General features: G+C 45.8%; 2 protein-coding genes across 4 annotated transcripts; both read right to left on the bottom strand.

Annotated features, from left to right (window-relative positions):
* Positions 1-4996: 4996 nt before the first annotated feature.
* ZNF547 (zinc finger protein 547) lies at positions 4997-20160 on the bottom strand. Of its 3 annotated transcripts, none has more exons than XM_054464569.2 (4): positions 19994-20160; positions 14837-14872; positions 11511-11637; positions 4997-6331 (listed from the first exon to the last, which is right to left on the bottom strand). In XM_054464569.2, exons 2-4 carry the CDS (start codon positions 14858-14860, stop codon positions 5274-5276), a joined length of 1209 nt encoding a protein of 402 aa, XP_054320544.1. In that variant the 5' UTR covers positions 14861-14872; positions 19994-20160; the 3' UTR covers positions 4997-5273. The 3 variants fall into 3 exon arrangements, with proteins under 3 accessions (XP_054320544.1, XP_054320546.1, XP_054320545.1); XM_054464571.2 differs by lacking the exon at positions 19994-20160 and adding an exon at positions 19379-19985; XM_054464570.2 differs by lacking the exon at positions 19994-20160 and adding an exon at positions 14958-15820.
* Positions 15972-20170, bottom strand: TRAPPC2B (trafficking protein particle complex subunit 2B). Its single transcript, XM_063658539.1, has 2 exons — positions 19994-20170; positions 15972-18875 (listed from the first exon to the last, which is right to left on the bottom strand). Exon 2 carries the CDS (start codon positions 18854-18856, stop codon positions 18434-18436), a length of 423 nt encoding a protein of 140 aa, XP_063514609.1. The 5' UTR covers positions 18857-18875; positions 19994-20170; the 3' UTR covers positions 15972-18433.
* Between the last annotated feature and the right edge of the window lie 610 nt (positions 20171-20780).

Here is a 20780-nt window from a genome sequence, read left to right as displayed (position 1 = left end):
AACAATGGCCAAGCCAAATATAAAACAGAACTAAATATAAAATATAAAACAGAACTAACCCACTACTGCACTGACCAGCTCAGGAAGCCAACCTGCTATCTACACTAACCAGATGAGGAAATCTCTCTCTCTCTCTCTCTCAAGAGTTTTAAGAGGACAGATTTATCTCAGGTCTAAAATTCTGCCTTCTTTTGTAGTGCATTACCTGATATCACTGGTTTTGGGGGGTCCCAGAGATTACTTTGTCCTGTGAAAGAACTTGACCTTTTTGTGCGTAATGGCTGTCACAAGCAAGAGCTGCAGTGTCAGAGGCAGCTGGTGGCAGTTGTTTACAGTAAATGGTTATTATGACAGGAGGCTACTCATTTCTTTGCATATTTAGATATAAAAGGCATGCTCTAAACACTTACAAAAATGTCTTTACATCAACGTGCTCTATCAAAGTACTGTGCAGCCCAGTGCCATGATGTTTATACTATGTGTTTTTCGTGAAGAAGCTTATATTTAAAAAATGAAGATGTGGTTTTTGCTAAAGAAAAAGTAATTCTGGGCCGGGCGTGATGGCTCACGCCTGTAATCCCAGCACTTAGGGAGGCCAAGGCAGGCAGATTACCTGAGGTCAGGAGTTTGAGACCAGCCTGGCCAACTTGGTGAAACCCCGCCTCTACTAAAAAAAATACAAAAATTAGCCAGGCGTGATGGTAGATGCCTTAATCCCAGTTACTTGGGAGGCAGAGGCAGGAGAATTGTTTGAACCCGGGAGGCGGAGGTTACAGTGAGCCAAGATCGGGCCATTGCACTCAAGCCTGGGGAACAAAAGTGAGACTTCCCTCAAAAAAAAAAAAAAAAAAAGGAATTCGTCTAGTTTAGGGGTTATGTAAAGATCATTTCAAAATGAAAGGAAAAACATGTAGATAAAAGTAAATAGATCTAGGACCGGGTGTAGTAGCTCAAGCCTATAATTTCAGAACTTTGGGAGGCTGAGGTGGGTGAATCACTTGAGGCCAGGAGTTTGAAACCAGCCTGGCCAACATGGAGAAACCCCATCTCTACTAATACAAAAATTAGCCGGACATGGTGGTGTGTGCCTGTAATCCCAGCTATGTGGGGGGCTGAGGCATGAGGATCACTTGAACCTGGGAGGTGGAGGTTGCAGTGACCCAAGATCAAACCACTGCACTCCAGTATGGGTGACAGATGAGACTCTGTCTCAAACAAAGGTAAATAGATCTAAAAATTGGGGAAATAGAAAAATAGAAAAAAAATTTTAAGAAGGTATAAAAGGTTTATGGAAAAATCTTACCTTGTGTGGTCAAAACCTGATTAAAATTGGATGGATTTGTTTATAAGACTTTATGCAAATTAGCTTTAGTATTGACAATACATAAATATAAAAATAGAATTTCGGCTGGGCGCAGTGGCTCACACCTGTAATCCCGGCACTTTGGGATGCTGAGGCGGGCAGATCACAAGGTCAGGAGATCGAGACCATCATGGCCAACATGGTGAAACCCCATTATCTACTAAAATATAAAAAATTAGCCGGGCGTGGTATTGCGCACCTGTAGTCCCAGCTACTCAGGAGGCTGAGGCAGGGGAACTGCTTGAACCCACGAGGCTGAGGTTGCAGTGAGCCGAGATCGCACCACTGCACTAAAGCCTGGGCAAAAGAGCAAGACTCTGTCTCAAAAAAAAAAAAAAAAAAAGAAAAAGAAAAAAAGGCTGGGTGCGGTGGCTCACACCTCTAATCCCAGCACTTTGGGAGGTGGAGGCAGAGGCGGGCGGATCACGAGGTCAGGAGTTCGAGACCAGTCTGGCCAACATGGTGAAACCCCGTCTCTACTAAAAATACAAAAATTAGCCGAGCAAGGTGGTGCACACCTGTAATCCCAGCAACTCAGGGGGCTGTGGCAGAAGAATCACTTGAACCCGGAAGGCAGAGGTTGAAGTGAGCCAAGATCGTGCCATTGCACACTGGCCTGGGCAACAGAGTGAGACTCTGTCTCAAAAAAAAAAAAAAAAAAAAGTAGAAGTTCATTTTCTATTTTGAACACAATTTACATATATTAATAAGAGATAATAAAGTTTTTCTTTAACTTTCGAATAATCCTCAATTTAAAAATGGGTAGAGGATGAAAAACCTTTGATTCCTTAGTGGCCATAGGGCCATACATGGTATGGAGCTGTGGCTGTCTGTGCTCAGTTACTAAAGGTAAGAGTTACCATGGAAATTTAGAGATGGATCCAACTCCCAGGGAGTTGGTACACTGGATGCATAAGAAAATGCAAACTAATATGCAAAAAGCAAAATATTCAATCTCTGGTTCACTGGATGCATAAGAAAATGCAAACTAATATGCAAAAAGCAAAATATTCAATCTCTGGTTCACTGGATGCATAAGAAAATGCAAGCTAATAAGCAAAAGGCAAATTATTCAATCCTTTGTTATCTATAATAGCTAAAAAAAAAAAAACAGAGAGTGCTGGGTCCAAACTTGATGCTAGATCAAGCTTAGATTTCAGTCCATCTGAACGAAAGCCACCAGCCAGCCTAAAAGCCACCTCCCACCAAGGGCAGAATCATTTAGGGACAACAGAAAATGCCTCTGAGACCTACGGCTACCAAGAAGGTAGTCATTGTGGGGAAGAGCAAAACCAAGCAACTATTCAAACAAGAGAGTATAATGTGAAGAAATTGTTTTACTTTATAGATTGAAATAGTCAGTTTCCTGAGGAACCATTACTAAAATGGATTGTGAGGGTTAACTAATTAAGGGACAGCATCTTTGGTTTTAAATGCTGCTGGATGGAAGAGCACGTTTCGGTTGATGCAGAACCTGAAACCACCTTTGCAGAACTATGAATAATGACAGAAATCTAACATGACTGTCTTCCTTCTAACCTCACACGCTAAATTTTTATTTTTTATTTTTTTCTTATTTTAGCTCAGATTCACATAAGGAACACAACCTGATCCCTCGCACGCACAGTTTGCAATAGCACCTTTGCTGTTTACGCGGCTCTACTACATGACACAGAACCTGGCTTACTCTAGAAAAATTAGATGGAATAACTTTGACAATAGAATAGTCAAAGAGAGAACCCAAATAAAATTCCCCAAATCCCATTTAACAGCGATCCCCAACCCCCAAGCCACAGACTGTACCAGTCCATGGCCTGTCAGGAACTAGGCCACACAGTGCTGCACAGCAGGAGCGAGCATTCCTGCCTGATCTCCACCTCCTGATCAGCAGCGGCATTAGACATCATAGGAGCGCAAACCCTATTGTGAACTGTTGCATGCGAGGGACCTAGGTGCGTTCCTTATGTGAATCTAACTAATGCCTGATGATCTGAGGTGGAAGAGTTTCATTCCGAAACCATCCAGCCCCCTGCACTGCCATCCACAGAAAAACTGTCTCCCATGAAGCCAGTTCCTGGTGCCAAAAAGGTTGGGGGACTGCTGCCATATAAGATCATTTAGAATTTGGCATAATTTTCAAAATGATACAACCCCTGACAGGTTCTGTGGCTTTGGCACCTAAGCTATTCTATCTGTTGCCTAGAACCCATTAAGAGGAATGGTCAATGGCATGCACACCCCATGATAGGTACAGACCTGGAAAGCAGCAGTAAGAGCACAGAGGGATGGTCAGTGGCATGCACACCCCATGATAGGTACACACCTGGAAAGCAGCAGTAAGAGCACAGTCATTGGGACTGGACGGCCTGGGTGGAGGGCAGGTCCACAGGTAAATTGCTGTATTTTGTGACCTTACTTAAGGTCCTTTAAAATGCATTCTTACCATGATGTATTCTCATACAAGATTATACACCATTAAATATCTACATAGATTGGGGGAGAAAATGATCCAAGGGCTACAGAATGCAATTGGTATTTTGCAAAGATTTCTGTTTTATATCAAAGATGACAAGCTATTTCCTGGTTATAAACATTGGGAAAAATTAACAAAATGAAAAGTCTCACAGGATAGAACATAGAAACAAGGGGTATTTACAGAGAAGCTCTGCATTGTTATAAAAATGGGATAGGACAGTTCTCAAAATGTAGTCCCTACATCAGCAACAACAAAGTCACCCAGAAACCTGTTAGAAATGTTGCCTTCTATGGATTAGAATGAGGACAAATCATAACTTTTGTGGAATGTTAGGAATGTAAAACGGTGCAAGTTTTATGGAAAAGTTTCTCAGTTCGTCAAAGAATTAAAGTTAGAAGTACCATATGATCCAGCAGTTCCACTTTTTGGGGTACCCAATAAGAATTGAAAGCAAGGTCTCAAAGAGATATTTGTGTCCTTATGCTTGTAGTAGCAATATTCACAATAGCCAGAGGTAGAAGTAACCCAAGTGTCCATGAATAGATGTCAGAAATAAAGGAAATGTGGTAAATGCAAACAATGAAATACTGCTCAGCCTTAAAATTTCTGACACATGCTAAAAAATGGATGAACTTTGAGGATATTATCCTAAGTGAAAAAAAAATAATGAAAAACACTCGAAGATTCTTCTTCTGAGAAGTACCAAGAATAGTCAGATTCATAATGACTTAAGAATAGAATGGTGGTCGCCAGGTACTGAAGAATGCGGGAATGAGTTGTTTTTTAACAGTTATAGAGTTTCATTTTACAAGATAAAGAGTTCAGGATATTCTTTGCTCAACAATGTCAATTTACTTCAAGTATTAAACAGGACATTACAATAGTTAAGATGGCAAATTTCATGTGGCATGTACTTCACCATTGTTTTTTAAAAACCATATAATACTAGTTCTCAGTGCTATATCAGAGATTTCTGGGTGTTGTTTATCATCTTGGCTACATTCAAGGCACATATGTGGCCTTTTTCCAGCATGAACTACATGGTGTCTAAGCAGTGCGAAGTAGTAGCAAAATAATGTCACACATTTGCCGTACTCAGAAGACTTTCACTAGTGCGGATATTCTGAAGCGCAATAAGTACAATCTTGCATGTTGAATCTTTACCACTTTCTACTTTATTGAAAATACTCTGCTGGAGTGTAAACTCTCCAACATCTAATGAGATGAGAGTCAAACAAAAATAATGTCCCAAGTTTGCTGAACACACATTTCTGCAGTGTGAATTCTCTGATACATAGCAATTGGAGAGCTGTACCTACATAATTACCCACATTCACGGCACTCAGTCTTTCTCCAGTGTGTACGGCCTGTGTCCAGCCACACAATATGTTGGCGACTGAAGGCTTTCCCACAACCACTACATTCATAAGGACCTTATCCAGTGTGGACTTTCTGATGTCTGAGAAGTGTGGAGTTATACCTAAAGAATTTCCCACATTCACTGCACTGCTTTGCTGCAGTGTGAACTGTCTGATGACAAATGAGGTGGGACTTTGTAAGGAAGGCCTTCCCACACTCACTGCATTCATAAGGCCGTTCTCCAGTGTGAACTCTTTGGTGTTGAATGAGGACGGATTTCAAGCTAAAGAATTTCCCACATTCATTGCACTCATAAGGCCTTTCTCCAGTGTGAACTCTCTGATGTCTACTAAGTGTAGACCTTTCCGTAAAGAATTTCCCACATTCACTGCAACCATAAGACCTTTTTCCTGTATGAATTTTGTAATGCCTAAAGAGGTTTGAGTTGCACTTAAAGAACTTCCCACATTCACTGCAACCATAAGGCCTCTTTCCAGTGTGAACCCTCTGATGTGTAATGAGTGTGGAACTCCACATAAACAATTTCCCACATTCACTGCACTCATAAGGCCTTTCTCCAGAGTGGATTGTCTGGTGACGAACAAGGTGAGACTTACAAAGAAAGGCCTTCCCACATTCATTGCACTCATAAGGCCTTTCTCCAGTGTGAGTTCTCTGATGTCTATTGAGTGTGGACCTTTCCATAAACAACATCCCACATTTGCTGCACTTATAAGGTCTTTCTCCAGTGTGGATTTTCTGATGGTCAGCAAGTTTATGTTTGTGGCTAAAGACTTTCCCACATTCACTGCACAAGAAGGTCTTCCCTGCCATGTGAACTCTGTGGTTCTTCACATATGTCGGTCTTCCTCCATCCCCTCTAGAAAGTTTCTCTCTAATCTGCTCCTTTTGGTGCTGGTGAAGATGTGCTGGACATGTGTACAGTCCCTGCTCGGGGTGTGTTCCGTCATGCTCAGCCAGACGCAGAATGTCCTTCAGAAGTGAGCTACATGTCTCACAAGGCTGGGTCTTCTGGGTAGATAGACAGGGCTTTGGAGCCATGACCTGTGACACTCCTACAGAAACACCTGGCTCTAAAGGTGCCTCCTCATCCTCAGCTCCATGGCAACAACCTGTAAGAATAAAAATGCTGGTGAGGTGCATGTTGACTGTGATGAGCGGAGGCAACCCCATCACAAATGTCAGTTAGACACCCCATGAAAATGATCATGGACTTGGTGACAGGCATGAACCCTGGTCTCACTAACAGCTGAGCAGGCAGGCTTCCATGACAATGGTTTCGGCACTGACTGAGTGGTTAAGTTGATTAAAAGCTGATAGAGCCCGTGCCCTCATGCACAGGCTGGAATGTAACAAAAGCCCACTAAGAGTTTTGCCTAGGCCTTTCCTGGGCCTTAAAGGATGAAAAGATAATGAAGGAATTCTTAACAGGACCCGTTTAGGATTAAATACATTTTATTGGGGATCTGAAGAAACTCCCCAGGCCTCCACACATAAGTTTATTGGGGTTCTAAAGAAACTCCCCAAACCTCCATGATTTAGAAGGAGACAAGATAAGGGTAATCACCCCAGCACCTGGACCCATTAAGTAAATTTACTGAGGCTCCGGAGGAAGGTCTTCAGGACTCAGATCTTGGTTACAGAGAAGTTAATCACCTATATCTTTAGATGAATGCACACTCACATGTAGACAAATAGCTTCGAAGGTATATAAGCTCTGGAAAACTTTGTAATTTTGAGTTGGTCTGGCAATAATTTCCAGGCCTTCTCCCTGTAACTGGTTACAGAAATAAAAACTCTCTTTTTTCCCAGTTCATCTGCATCTCATTATTGGGCTGCGAGAATAAGCAGCCCCACCCTCGGTTTGGTCTGGAAACAATATGGTTAGGCTCTGCGTCCCCACCCAGATCTCATCTCGAATTGTAATCTCCATAATCCCTACGTCAAGGGTGGGACCAGGTGAAGGTAACTGAATCATGGGGATGGTTGCCCCATGCTGTTCTCATGCTCGTGAGTTCTTCTGAGATCTCATGGGTTCTTTTTATTTATTTTGAGACTGAGTCTTGCTCTGCCGCCCAGGCTGGAGTGCAGTGGAACGATCTCTGCTAACTGCAATATCTGCATCCTGGGTTCAAGTGATTATCCTGCCTCAGCTTCCTGAGTAGCAGGGATTACAGGCACGTGCCACCACGCCAGGCTAATTATTGTATTTTTAGTAGAGATGGGGTTTCACCATGTTTGCCAGGCTGGTCTCAAACTCCTGACCTCAGGTGATCCGCCCTCCTCGGCCTCCCAAAGTGCTGGGATTACAGGTGTGAGCCACCACACCTGGCCAATCTAATGGTTTTATAAGCATCTTGCATTTCCCCTGCTTGCACTCAATCCATCCTGCCGTCCTGTGAAGAAGATGCCTGCTTCTCCTTTGCCTTCTACCATGATGGTAAATTTCCTGAGACCTCCCAACCATGCAGAACTGTGAGTCAATTCAACCTCTTTCCTTTATAAATTATCCAATCTCAGGTATGTCTTTTTTTTTTTTTTTGAGACAAATTCTCATTCTTTCCCTGAGCCTGGAGTGCAGTGGCGTCATCTCAGCTCACCGCAACCTCCGCTTCCTGGGTTCAAGCAATTCTCCTGCCTCAGCCTCCCAAGTAGCTGGGATAACAGGTATGAGCCACTATGCCTGGCTAATTTTTTTTGTTGTTGTTATTTTTAGTAGAGACGGGGTTTTGCCACGTTGGCCAGTCTGGTCTCGAACTCCTGATCTCAAGTGACCCGTCCGCCTCAGTCCCCCAAGGTGCTGGGATTATAGGAGTGAGCCACCAAGCCTGGCCAAGTATCGGGTATTTCTTTCTTTTGAGACAGAGTTTTGCTCTGTCACCCAGGCTGGAGTGCAGTGGCACGATCTCAGCTCACTGCAACCTCCACCTCCTGGGTTCAAGTGATTCTCTTGCTTCAGCCTCCCGAGTAGCTAGGATTACAGGCACCTGCCACCATACCCAGCTAATTTTTGTATTTTTAGTAGAGATGGGGTTTCACCATATTGGCCAGGCTGGTCTCGAACTCCCACCTCAGATGATCCACCTGCCTCAGCCTCCCAAAGTGCTGGGATTACAGGAGTGAGCCACCGTGCCCAGCCAGGGTATTTCTTAATAGCAGTGTGAGAACGGACAAATGTAGTAAACTGGTACCGAGGTAGTGAAATACTGCTGTAAGGATACCCGAAAATGTGGAAGTGACTTTGGAACTGGGTAACAGGCAGAGGCTGGAACAGTTTGGAGGGCTCAGCTGAAGACAGGAAATGTGGGAAAGTTTGGGACTTCCTCGAGACTTGATGAATGGTTTTGATCAAAATGCTGATTTAGCAATATGGGCCATGAAGTCCAGGCTGTGGTGGTCTTAGACAGAGATAAGGAACTTGTTGGGAACTGGAGTAAAGGTGACTCTTGCTATGCTTTAGCAAAGAGAATGGCAGCTTCTTGCCCCTGCCCTACATATCTGTGGAACTTTGAACTTTAGAGAGATGATTTAGGGTATCTGGCAGAAGAAATCTCTAAGTGCTAAAGTATTCAAGAGGAAGCAAAGCAGAAAAGTTTGGAAAATTTGCAGCCTGGCTATGCAATAGAAAAGAAAAACCCATTTTCTGGGGAGAAATTCAAGGCTGCTGCAGAAATTTGCATAAGTAATGAGGAGCAGAATGTTAAACCACAAAGACAATGGGGAAAATGTCTCCAGTGCCTGTCAGAGACCTTCCCGGCAGCCCCTCCCATCATAGGCCCAGAGGCCTAGGAGGGAAAAATGGTTTCGTGGGCCTGGGCCAGGCTGTTCAGTGCAGCCTCAGGACATGGAGCCCTGCATCCCAGCTGCTGGCCCTGGGTCCCCCTGCTCTATGCAGCCTCGGGACATGGCGCCCTGCATCCCAGCTGCTTCAGTTCCAGCCATGGCTAAAAGGGGCAAGGTAGAGCTCCAGCCATTGCTTCAGAGGGTTTAAGCCCCAAGCCTTGGTGGCTTGCACATGGTGTTGGGCCTGTGGGTACACCGAAGTCATGAATTGATATTTGGGAAGGAATCTCCACCTAGATTTCAGAGGAGGTATGGAAATGCAGAGGTTTGCTGCAGGGGTGGAACTCATGGAGAACCTCTGCTAGGGCACTGCAGGAAGGGAAATGTGGGGTTGGAGCCCCCACACAGACTCCCTACTGGGGCAGTACCTAGTGGAGCTATGAGAAGAAGGCCACGTCCTCCAGTCCCCAGAATGGTAGATCCACCAACAGCTTACACCATGTGCCGGAAAAAGCCAGAGACACTCAATGCCAGCCCATGAAAGCAGCTGAGAGGGGGTCTGTACCCTGCAAAGCCACAGGCACAGAGTTGCCCAAGACAATGGGAGCCCACCTATTGCATCAGTGTGCCCTGGATGTGAGAGATGGAGTCAGAGGATATCATTTCAGAGCATTAAGATTTAATGACTGCCTCGCTGGGTTTTGGACTTGCATAGGGCCTGTAGGCTTTGTTTTGGCCAATTTCTTCCATTAGGAATAGGTACATTTATCCAATGCCTGTATCCCCATTATATCTTGGAAGTAACTAACTTGCTTTTGATTTTACAGGCTCATAGGCAGAAGGGACTTGCCTCGTCTCAGACGAGACTTTGGACTTGGACTTTTGGGTTAATGCTAGAGTGAATTAAGAGTTTGGGGGACTGTTAGGAAGGCATGATTGGTGTTGAAATGTGAAAGGGACATAAAATTTGGGGGGAGCTGGGGTGGAATAATATGGTTAGGCTCTGTGTCCCCACCCAAATCTCATCTTGAATTGTAATCCCCATAATCCCCACGTGTCAAGGGTGGGACCAGGTGGACATAACTGAATCATGGGAACAGTTTCCCCCATGCCGTCCTCATGAAACTGAATAAATTCTCACGAAATTTGCTGGTTTTATATGTCTGGCATTTTCCCTGCTTGGACTCATTTGTCTTGCTGCCTTGTGAAGAAGATGCCTAGTTCTCCTTTGCCTTCCACCATGATTGTAAGTTTCCTGAGGCCTCCCCAGCAATGGGGATCTGTGAGTCAATTAACCTCTTTCCTTTAGAAATTACCCAGTCTTGGGTATTTCCTAATAGCAGAGTGAGAATGAAGTAATACAAACACTAAGGCCAGTGAGAAGAAGGCCTGCTGTGCAGAGTTGGACCTGGCAAATACCCATAATGGGAGAGCCCTGATGATGGGTAAGAACACAAGAGAGGGGTACAGTGCAGAGAGGAGAAGGAGGGTCTCCAAGTCACTTCTCTGCAAATGGCTTTCCACAGGCCATGGCTGCTGGTGACTAGTGGGCACTGTGTAGAAGGCTGTGTCTAAACCCAGAGAGATCTGATTGTGTCAGAGGAGATGGTGTTCAGGGACTACTGACAAATACATGCAGACCTCACCTTAAGTACAGGTCACGCAGTGGATGGCACTGCAAAGGGAGCAGTTGAAGAGAATAGGTAACAGCTGGAAGCCAGGGATTAGAAGTCAGAGTAAAAATGACAATGGGGGAAGGAAAAGGAGAGTGAGTTGTGGCAATCAGTCTTCAACTAAACAACAGGGGTCACCAGACAGGTTCCTAGTAATATGACCCCAGCTGTGATATTATACCTTTTCCCAACTCCCAGGAACCAGGATCATGTCCCTCTGAGTCTCTACAGCCCTTCAGGGAGTAATATCCACCCTCTTGGGTACCAAGGCCCTCCCCATTGCTTAAGGTGACAGTCTGTGAGACCTGAAAGAGACCAGTCCTAGGGGAAAGACACAGAAAGGGACAAGACAGCCCATTCCCAGAGAGATCACCTGATGACATCCCACATTCTATAATCACCAGAATTTCACAGGAGATTTCTACATCCTACACAATCAAGCCAGTGGTTCACCATATTAGTGATCAGGTGAGTGCCAGAAATTCTAGGAACAAGAAGGCACCAAGAAATATTGGCAAGAGCAAGGGAACAACAGAGCACAGAGGTCTCATGCATTAATGACTAGAACACAGGGCCAGTGGGTCTCTACGTCACCTTCAACATTTCTGGATTCTGAGCCCTTTCTTACAAGCCTCAGAACAGCAGGGGATGGGGCTGCTAGGAAAAAGGAAGCACAGAGCACATAGCTCAGTCCTGACTCTCATGGAACATATGTCAGGAAACAAGGAAAAGAAGCAGCACCCATGGTCTCACTGTGGGAAACGCAGAGCTGCCTTCAGGTAAAAGGAGACAACACAGCCCAACCCAGGACACTGGGCAAGAGTGAGGGCCTTACCTAGTGAGGACAAAAGGGCCAAATTCTCCAGCATCACATCGCGGTACAGCAATCTCTGAGCCTCATCAAGGTGCCCCCATTCCTCCTGGGAGAAATATATGGCCACGTCCTCAAAAACCACACGGCCCTGCCAAATTGGGAAAGATGAATACATGAGCAGCTTCTCAAGCTGTATTTACTTAAGTTCTCTATATATTTTCTACTTATATTTACCACCCATTAAACACAGGGACAAACTAACAGCTAAATGTGTTTCCATCTCCCCTACCATCCTGGGCACATATTCTGAACCATCTCCATCTCTAACTTTCTCAAACCAAGTCAGTATTTCCCATGCTCTAAATCAACACAGGGACAGGTACTGCACAACTAGGGACAGTCCCAATAGCCCAGGTGTCCTGGAATTACTAAAACTAGCCAAACTATCCTGACAGCCAGCCCTGCCTTGTTTCCCTTGGAAACCCCAACGGCATCTGTGGACTAAACTAAACTCTCCTCACTCCAATTTTCCTCCTGATCAAATCTGGTGCTTCACCATGTGGCCCTGTGTTATGTGGTGTGTAACCTCCTTAGGGAAACGCAAGGAATAAATATCTTCTTTCAGTGTCATTGGCCTGCCCCTGGCATCACGCACTCACATCCATAAATGAAAACTCCATAGGGGCCAGGCACAGTGGCTCATGCCTATAATCCCAGCACTTTGAGAGGCTGAGGCAGGCAGATCACCTGAGGTCAGGAGTTCAAGACCAGCCTGGCCAACACAGTGAAATCCCATCTCTACTAAAAATACAAAAATTAGCCGGGCATGGCGGCACATGCCTGTAGTCCTAGCTACTTGGGAGATTGAGGCAGAACTGCTTGAATCCAGGAGGTGCAGGTTGCAGTGAGCCAAGATCATGCCACTGCACTCCAGCCTGGGTGACAACACAGCAAGACTCCATCTAAAAAAAAAAAAAAAAAAAAAAAAAAAAAACCCCAATGGAAACAATCACTGCTACATTTCTCTCTCCAGGAACTCATCCCTCTCCCCTACACCTCCTTTCCTTCCTCAATCTCTACACCCTCCCAATGTGGAAGAGAAACCACATCCAGGTGGCACGAGTGACTTTTCTCTCCATATTGACACAGGCCACCGTGTCCAGCACACAGAGAAAACAGATGGAAGATAAGGTAGAAAAGGACTGTGGGCCTCCCATGGGGGGATCCATCCTCTCCTGACAGCCAGTTTCCATGGAATCACCCAGATCTTGCCTCCCAAGACAACCAAATTCAGACTCATCCTCCTCCCCTGAGCTACCAGGGCCAGGGCCTGGGGCCCTCCATTCACACTCCTCCTGCCTGCACATCACTCTTTGGACAGCACTCCAATCCCATCTCTCACACCTCCACTCCTGTCAATTCCACAGACACCTCCCAGCCCACAGCACAGGCATTTCCTTCAGCTCCTAACAGGCCACTCTGCACACGGAAACCAGGTGGTGCACGGCAAATACGCTCAGCATCCAATTCACTCCCAGTCCTGCCCCAGAACACCAAAGTCCCCTAGCACTGGGGGCAGCCCTAAGCCCTGGATTGAAGGTTCCCTATATGGCCCTGTTTCTCACTTCACTGTCAGCTGCCCAAACCATGTGAGGACTTCACATACTCTCAGCTGTGTCCCGCCTCATGGACACAGGATTGTAAGTTTCCTGAGGCCTCCCAGTTATGCTTCCTGTTAAGCCTGAAGAACTATGGGCTGGGCGCAGTGGCTCATGCCTGTAATCCCAACACTTTGGGAGGCCAAGGAGGATGGATCACGAGGTCAGGAGATCAAAACCATCCTGGCCAACATGGTGAAACCCCATCTCTACTAAAAATACAAAAATTAGCTGGGCGTGGTGGGGTGAGTCTGTCGTCCCAGCTACTCAGGAGGCTGAGGCAGAAGAATCACTTGAACCTGGCAGGGAGAGATTGCAGTGAGCCGAGATTGTGCCACTGCACTCCAGCCTGGGCCACATCTCAAAAAAAAAAAAAAAGAACTGTGAGTCAATTAAACTTCTTTTCTTCATAAAGTACCCAGTCTCAGGTAGTTCTTTGTAGCAATATGAAAACAGACTAATAGAATTCCCATCCTTACCTCATTCCAACTGATACTTAGCAACTCTCCGACCTCACCCTATTACCCCCTCAGCAACCCCATCATGTCCACTCTCCTTCAGAAGCCTTTCTCACTCCTATACCCCACCATCTCACATACACTCATCCCCACAAACACTCCATTCCCTCATTTGTCTAGTGACTCCTCCACCACTGCACAGGTACCCAGTAAGAGACGCAGTTCTCATGCCCCATTCCAATTCTCTGTCTTCGAACAGCACTGCCACCATAACCTAGAGATGCTGTCACCTAAACTGAATCCATGGCTTCATCCTGGTCCATACGACAGCCACTGTAGTGTGGACGTCTCCAACCTGAACTCCTCCACCAGGAGTCTCTGAGACATCTGTGGCTTGAACAAACACTGACTCCTACTCACTCTGAAAATTCCTAACACTGCTGACTTCTCCCATCTTAGCTGATGGAGCATCTATGCTTCCAAACAAAAACCATGGGGCCACTCCTGATTCCCCTTCTATCCTACCACCCCAGCTGCCTCACTCTCTACATCATAAAATGTGGGCAGCTCCAGTTCAAAACACATCCTGAAGCCACCGCTACTCTTGAAAAGTTACCACCAACATCCACCTAGATTGCTGCAGGAACATCCTCTCAGATCTCCCTGCCATTACCCTCACCTCCACAGTCTGTCCTCCACTCAGAAGCCAAAGAAAGTCCCTTAAGCTACGGTCCTATCACTGCCCTCTTCTGCTTCAAATCTTCCCCATCTACCACCTCCCTTAGAGACCCAGGACCTAGGCTGCCATTCCAGGCCTGATGTTTGTGTGTCTCTAGCCACCTGCCACTCTGCTCCCTATTCCTATTCAATATAACAGACACTTGCAGTTCCCTAAAAATCCAGTTCAGTCTCTCTTCTAAACACTGAAACATTCTTAATCTTGTGCCCATGACACTCTGACAGATGTTACCACGTCAATTGTCAAAAATGGGAGCCATTCCACATAATCCAGGGCCATCCAGGTAAGGTGTCACAGTAAACTTAAAACAATCAAACGAAAATCCCAGACCTAATTTAAGATACTAGAACTGGTGGAACCGCTCACTTTTCAGACATAAGAGAGGGAGAAAGACAGAAAAAGAGTCTCTGGACACCATTTTTCTTTATATGGAGGTGCCAAAACCATCTATGAGATAACTGGTAGGTGAAAGGTAGAAAACACTCCACTCACCTGTGCAGGGTTCATTTCTGCCATCGCCAGGGGACCCTGAGGGAAGAGGGAAACCGTGAGAAATGGGCAACCATGGGAAGATCTTACAGGCAGAGTTGGACCACCATCTCTTCTTCCTTACCCTAAAGCAAACTGATCTCAAGTTGATTGTATAAACTCAGCTCCTCAGACTTCAGTGTTGGCTCTTAGCAGCACTGTGACTCTAGAAAAGAACTGAACCTGCTGGAGCTTTAGTGCTCTCATCTGTAAATAGGTTGTAAGAATGGCTCCCACCTCATAGGGCTCTTACCGGTGTCAAACACTCATAGCTCATCATATATACCAGCTATTACTGTTCTTGGATTAATGGTTTACTATATGTTTTCAGTATAAATGATGTAGTAGAATTTCAAAAACTAAGGTGTATATTTTTAGCTTTTAAAATTTTAGAGGATACTAAAATTTTCCATGGTTTGTTGATAATTATAGGCAAATTTGGGTCAAATCAATTATGTAGTGTTTGCAGGAATTTAACTCCATGAATAGCTTCACTTCTAACTGCCTACGTGTACACATTTAGAAGGACACTGGTTAGTGCTTATACCAATAAGTGTTTCATATATTCTTAATGAGTTGTAGGGAAGGGCTGAGCAGGTAGGTCAGCTACTGGTCCTCTGTGCAACCAGGCCTGCCTGTTATATAAGGCTCTGAGGGGAGCTGGCTGGGAGACCTTGACTGGGGCAGTAGATCATCCAATCTTGCCTTGATATGTGGAGAAGGGGAAAAAGCAGTGCCCTAGTTTAGAACCCAGCTGCTCCACTAGCCTGGATAACTTCTTTCTTTTCCCACAAAGAGTGGCCCTGAGGGTCAGCCAAGCCTGTAGGTGCAGAATATAAACCATCTCAAACCTTAGTCTCCATCCCAAGCCCATTCCTTATCCTATCCACGCCTCCCTTTTTCTAGGCAGAGGACAAAATCCTTCCTATGGCAGGTCTGCGCCTTTCTAAAGTAAGCGTCCGGCTTATGGCTCCACCTACAGTCTGGACCCCAAGTATCAGCTCTCTCCTGCCTCACCACATAGTTCACAGGCAATGACCTTTAGACTTCCCTACCAAATTGGATCCTCAGGACCCGGTCCAATCTACACCCTCTATTCTTTTTTTTTTTCTTGAGCAAACATCTTTATTTAGGAAATCAAATACGGTAAAAATGATGGTAGCAATTTTACACAAGGATATAAGACAAAGCTTAGAATTACTTGCTGAAAAGTTACTCAGAATGGAACAAAATTGTTCAAGTGCTCCCAGTAAGCACAGGTTGTATTACTTGCTTTTCAATGGACATTTACTATTTTACAGTAAGATCTACTTATCATAGGAACAAACAGACAATTCCCAGCCCCCTCTAGTGTACTGCCTAAAAGGCTGAGTACAAATGTTAATGTAATCCAAGCTTTTCTTTGACAACAACCCTAAAAATTGCCTTACAACGTTTTACAAGTACAGGTATCAACAGCTGATTGTCTGAGGGAAAGGAAATATAAGAATATAAAGTGACAGAAGCCTTCTGCAGTGTTTGTGCCCCTGAGTACTTGAGATTAGGGAGTGGTGATGTCCTCTGCCTAGGAAAACCAGAGACCTTTGTTCATGTGTTTATCTCCTGACCTTCTCTCCACTATTATCCTATGACCCTGCCATATCCCCCTCTCCGAGAAACACCCAAGAATGATCAATAAATACTTCAGAAATTAAAAAAAAAAAAAATAAATAAATAAAAAAAAAAATAAAACTAAGTCGAGCTCTAAAAAAAAAAAAAAAAAAAAAAGTGACAGAAGCAACACACTTCACTGTGGCCTGGAACTGCTCCCAGCCTCCTATTTTACAAACATGATTCAGGTTCTCACATTATAGCAGGATCACTATTCCTAGCCTCTGGCAGAAGCAGACATGTGACACTTAGCACTGCACAAGTGTTTCTTTGGCTTCTTGAGTAGTGCTATGTATACTGCCAATACATTTTTATAACATCTCTAAATGTATAACGTCCATGTATGTGCTACCACATTTCACTTCCAACGGCAGAATATTTTAGTTTTAAATCTATCTACCAAATCTTGACTATGACATTTGTTTTTGGATTGTTATAAGATCAACCTATCTGGGCCGGATATGGTAGCTCACACCTGTAATCCCAGCACTTTGGGAGGCTGAGGCAGGAGAATCGCTTGAAGTCAGGAGGCGGAGGTTGCAGTGAGCCAAGCGCCATTGCACTCCAGCCTGGATGACACAGCGAAACTCCATGTCAAAAAACAAAAAAAAGATCAACTTATCTGAATTGGGCAAGTCGAAAGCTTATTCCCGGCCAGGCTCAGTGGCTCACACCTGTAATCCCAGCACTCTGGGAGGCCGAGGCAGGCAGATAACCTGAGGTCAGGAGTTCAAGACCAACCTGGCCAAAATGGCGAAACCCTGTCTCTACTAAAAATACAAAAATTAGCCAGGCGTATGCCTGTAATCCCAGCTACTCTGGAGGCTGAAGGAGAATTGCTTGAACCTGGGAGGCAGAGGCTGCAGTGAGCCAAGATCGTGCCACTGCACTCCAGCCTGCATGACAAGAGCAAGACTCCATCTCAAAAACAAACAAACAAACACACACACATACGCGCACACACAAAAAGCTTATTCCCAATTTTTAAGTAAAAAATATTTCATGGCCGGGTGCAGTGGCTCACACCTGTAATCCAGCACTTTGCGAGGCCGAGGCAAGCGGATCACGAGGTCAGGAGTTCAAGACCAGCCTGACCAATATGGTGAAATCCCGTCTTTACTAAAAATACAAAAATTAGCCAGGCGTGGTGGTGCATGCCTGTAATCCTAGCTACTCGGGAGGCTGAAGAAGGAGAATTGCTTGAACCCGGGAGGTGGAGGTTGCAGTGAGCCAAGATCGTGCCACTGCACTTCAGCCCTGCACAACAGGAGCCAGACTCCATCAAGAAAGGAAGGAAGGGAGGGAGGGAGGGAGGGAGGGAGGGAAAGCTTATTCCCAATTTTTAAGTAAAAATATTTCACGGCCGGGAGCGGTGGCTCACGCCTGTAATCCCAGCACTTTGGGAGGCCGAGGCAGGCAGATCATGGGGTCAGGAGTTCAAGACCAGCCTAACCAACATGGCAAAACCCCGTCTCTACTAAAAATACAAAAAAAATTAGCCAGGCGTGGTGGTGGGAGCCTGTAATCCCAGCTACTCGGGAGGCTGAGGCAGAAGAATTGCTTGAACCTGGCAGGCGGAGTGTGCAGTGAGACGAGATTGTGCCACTACACTCCAGCTTGGGCAACAAGAGCAAAACTCCATCTCAAAAAAAAAGAAAGAAAAAAATTCATTATTATTGATAATGAGCTCTTTATAAATAACACTGTTCACAAGGAAATACTAATTGATCTATTGATATGTGACATGAGACAGAATGTACCATTTTTAAATATAAAAGGAATTTCATTAAGTTTAGATAAGCTGAGAATATACAAAAGATTTCCAGGCTATTTAATCAAGTAATTTACAATGTACACATTCCTGAGTATACACCATTGTGGTGACATCATTTATTTTGGAATTTTCTCCATTCAGCTTAAAAGGTGTTTCTTCCCAAGAAACTGAACTTTTCTGTCAAATGCACTTGATCGAATAGGAGAATTGGGTTCATAAAATGGATTCATTGAAAACTTTATATACAAATCGTAAACATCAGTAAAGAAGTTCTTTATTCCGTCTTCTTGTCTTACGTCATGAAGCATAATAAACCTCATATGCCCCGCGGTGACAAATGCTGACACAAACCACTCGTTGAACTTGTCCACAGTCTTCAAGTACATGTTGTTCGACAGCCACATGTTCTCATCTACGAGGTCGAGAGCAGCATGAGCTATGAACTGGTTCAGATGACGATGGTCGTCTTTGGATTCTGCCTTCCCAGCTGGCAAAAACTCCATTTCAAAAACTGGATTATCATGGTGACCAACAATTACAAAGTAGAAGCTTCCAGACATGGTCTTCAATATATGGCTCCTGCAGCGGGAGGCCGACAACGGAAACGCAATGTCAGTTTCCGCGGAAGAGACCCGCGCTCCGCACCTTTTTTTGACATGGAATCTCGCTCTGTCGCCCAGGCTGGAGTGCAGTGGCGTCATCTTGGCTCACTGCAATCTCCACCTCCCGGGTTCAAGCAATTCTCCTGCCTCAGCCTCCCGAGTAGCTGGGATTACAGGCGCGTGCCACCACCCCCGGCTAATTTTTGTATTTTTAGTAAAGACGGGGTTTCACCATGTTGGTCAGGCTAGTCTTGAACGCCTGACCTTGTGATCCGCTCGCCTCGGCCTCCCAAAGTGCTGGGATTACCGGCGTGAGCCACCGCGCCCAGCCACCCTCTATTCTTTTGAAGAATCTACACCAGCTCTCTTCTGTAGACTCCAGACCTTTCTGTCCCCCTACCCATGTGACATTTTCAACTTGAGACGCCTGAAAATCACACTGGCCAAACTCCAACCCATGATCTTCTCCATGAAACCTACTTCTCATGCTGCTGACTTCCCCAACTTCATTCTTTCAGATGTTCAGACAAAATAGAAAAAAAAAATGGCCCTACACTCCCTATTTTTGCTCACAGACATATCTGATACGGCAGGAAGACCTGTTGGCTCTATCTTCCAGGTCTATCCAGAATCCCATCCCATTGCCCCTCTTCTACCACGGCTCTGGTGCAGCCTCTGGGATCCACTGCAGTGGCCTCTTCTGGGTCTCTCTGTGTCAATTCCCCATCCTGCTCGTTCTAACTCTGGACCTGCCCCTCCCACTGGTCTTCCCTTGACAACCTTCCATGGTTATACCGGCTGCTCAGGTTGCCATTCCAAGAGAGAATTCACAAAACCCTCTCTTTCCCGCAGAAACAACCCACACTCCGGGCTCCCTGACACGGCCCACTCGGCAGCGCCTCCATGCTCTGAACCTGAGGTCCCCGAAGGGAGCTCTGAGGCTGCATCAAACCAGCTGATACGGGGACCCCACACAGGAACGCCCCTCTCTTCGAGACAAGGGGCCTGACCTGCAGGGCCCCTTCTATGGGCTTCAGCACTGGAAGGAGGGGTCGGGCGGAGGTAGGCGGGGGAGGCCAGGGATGGGGCACCCACCGCAGGTTCTTCGCCGGGGACTCCGCAGGTCCAGCCAGGGAAGAGAGGGGCGGGGGCGACAAAGGCAAGACAAGGACACCGCCGTCCCCAGTCCTTGTCAGCTGAGCTTCTGCCACTGTCAGTTGTGCCTGTGTCACTACCGCCTCTGCGCAGAGGGAACCAAGCCGCTTCTCGCGCTTTTCCGCTTCGTCACTTCGGTAACGTCATAGAGCGCCAAAGGCCGGAACTAGTGAAAACAACAGAGAAAACCAAATCAACCACCACAGGAGGACGCCAGAAGTCCCGCCCTCCTACGATGCGCGCGCACGCACACGCGCAAACGTTCCTTCCTGCATCTTCATTGGGTCAGTCGCGCTGCCGAGAACCGCAGTGTCTTCTGGGTTATGAAGTTTCGACACCGCTTCTGGACTTGCCGTAGAGCGTTGGTCAGTCCTTACATGGCGGATAGAGGCTCAGTGGCACCGTCAGGGGAGCTGGTAAACGGAGTGCCGGACTCCACGGACAGGACGGGGCTTGGGTTGCTCTTAAAGGAGACATAACCAGATTTTCTTGAAGTAAGGTCTAGGATACTCACAGAAATGTGAGGGACCTATGATATCGGATTGTGAAGCACAGCAAGTTCTCAACGGCTACACCTCCAAAGGGACACACCATACCATAAAGGCACTCTGTCTCTACTCATGCCTCTCAGCCATATGTTGCTTTTCAAATACACATACAGTTAAACTTTGACTTCTATTTATTAAGCTTCAATATGGCTGGTCCAGGAGAACAAAGAAAGACTACA

This window comes from Pongo pygmaeus, chromosome 20 (assembly GCF_028885625.2).
Source record: "Pongo pygmaeus isolate AG05252 chromosome 20, NHGRI_mPonPyg2-v2.0_pri, whole genome shotgun sequence".
NCBI classification, from domain to species: domain Eukaryota; kingdom Metazoa; phylum Chordata; class Mammalia; order Primates; family Hominidae; genus Pongo; species Pongo pygmaeus.
Note: the sequence above shows the minus strand (reverse complement) of the source record. Positions and strands in the feature narration are given on the sequence as shown.

Coding starts and splice junctions, on each gene's coding strand:
- ZNF547 (XM_054464569.2), bottom strand. CDS start 14,860: ATGGCAGAAATGAACCCTGCACAG. Junction 11,638..14,836: donor CAGAAATGAACCCTGCACAG/GTGAGTGGAGTG, acceptor CCAATTTGGCAG/GGCCGTGTGGTTTTTGAGGA. Junction 6,332..11,510: donor GGCCCTTTTGTCCTCACTAG/GTAAGGCCCTCA, acceptor TTATTCTTACAG/GTTGTTGCCATGGAGCTGAG.
- TRAPPC2B (XM_063658539.1), bottom strand. CDS start 18,856: ATGTCTGGAAGCTTCTACTTTGTAATTGTTGGTCACCATGATAATCCA.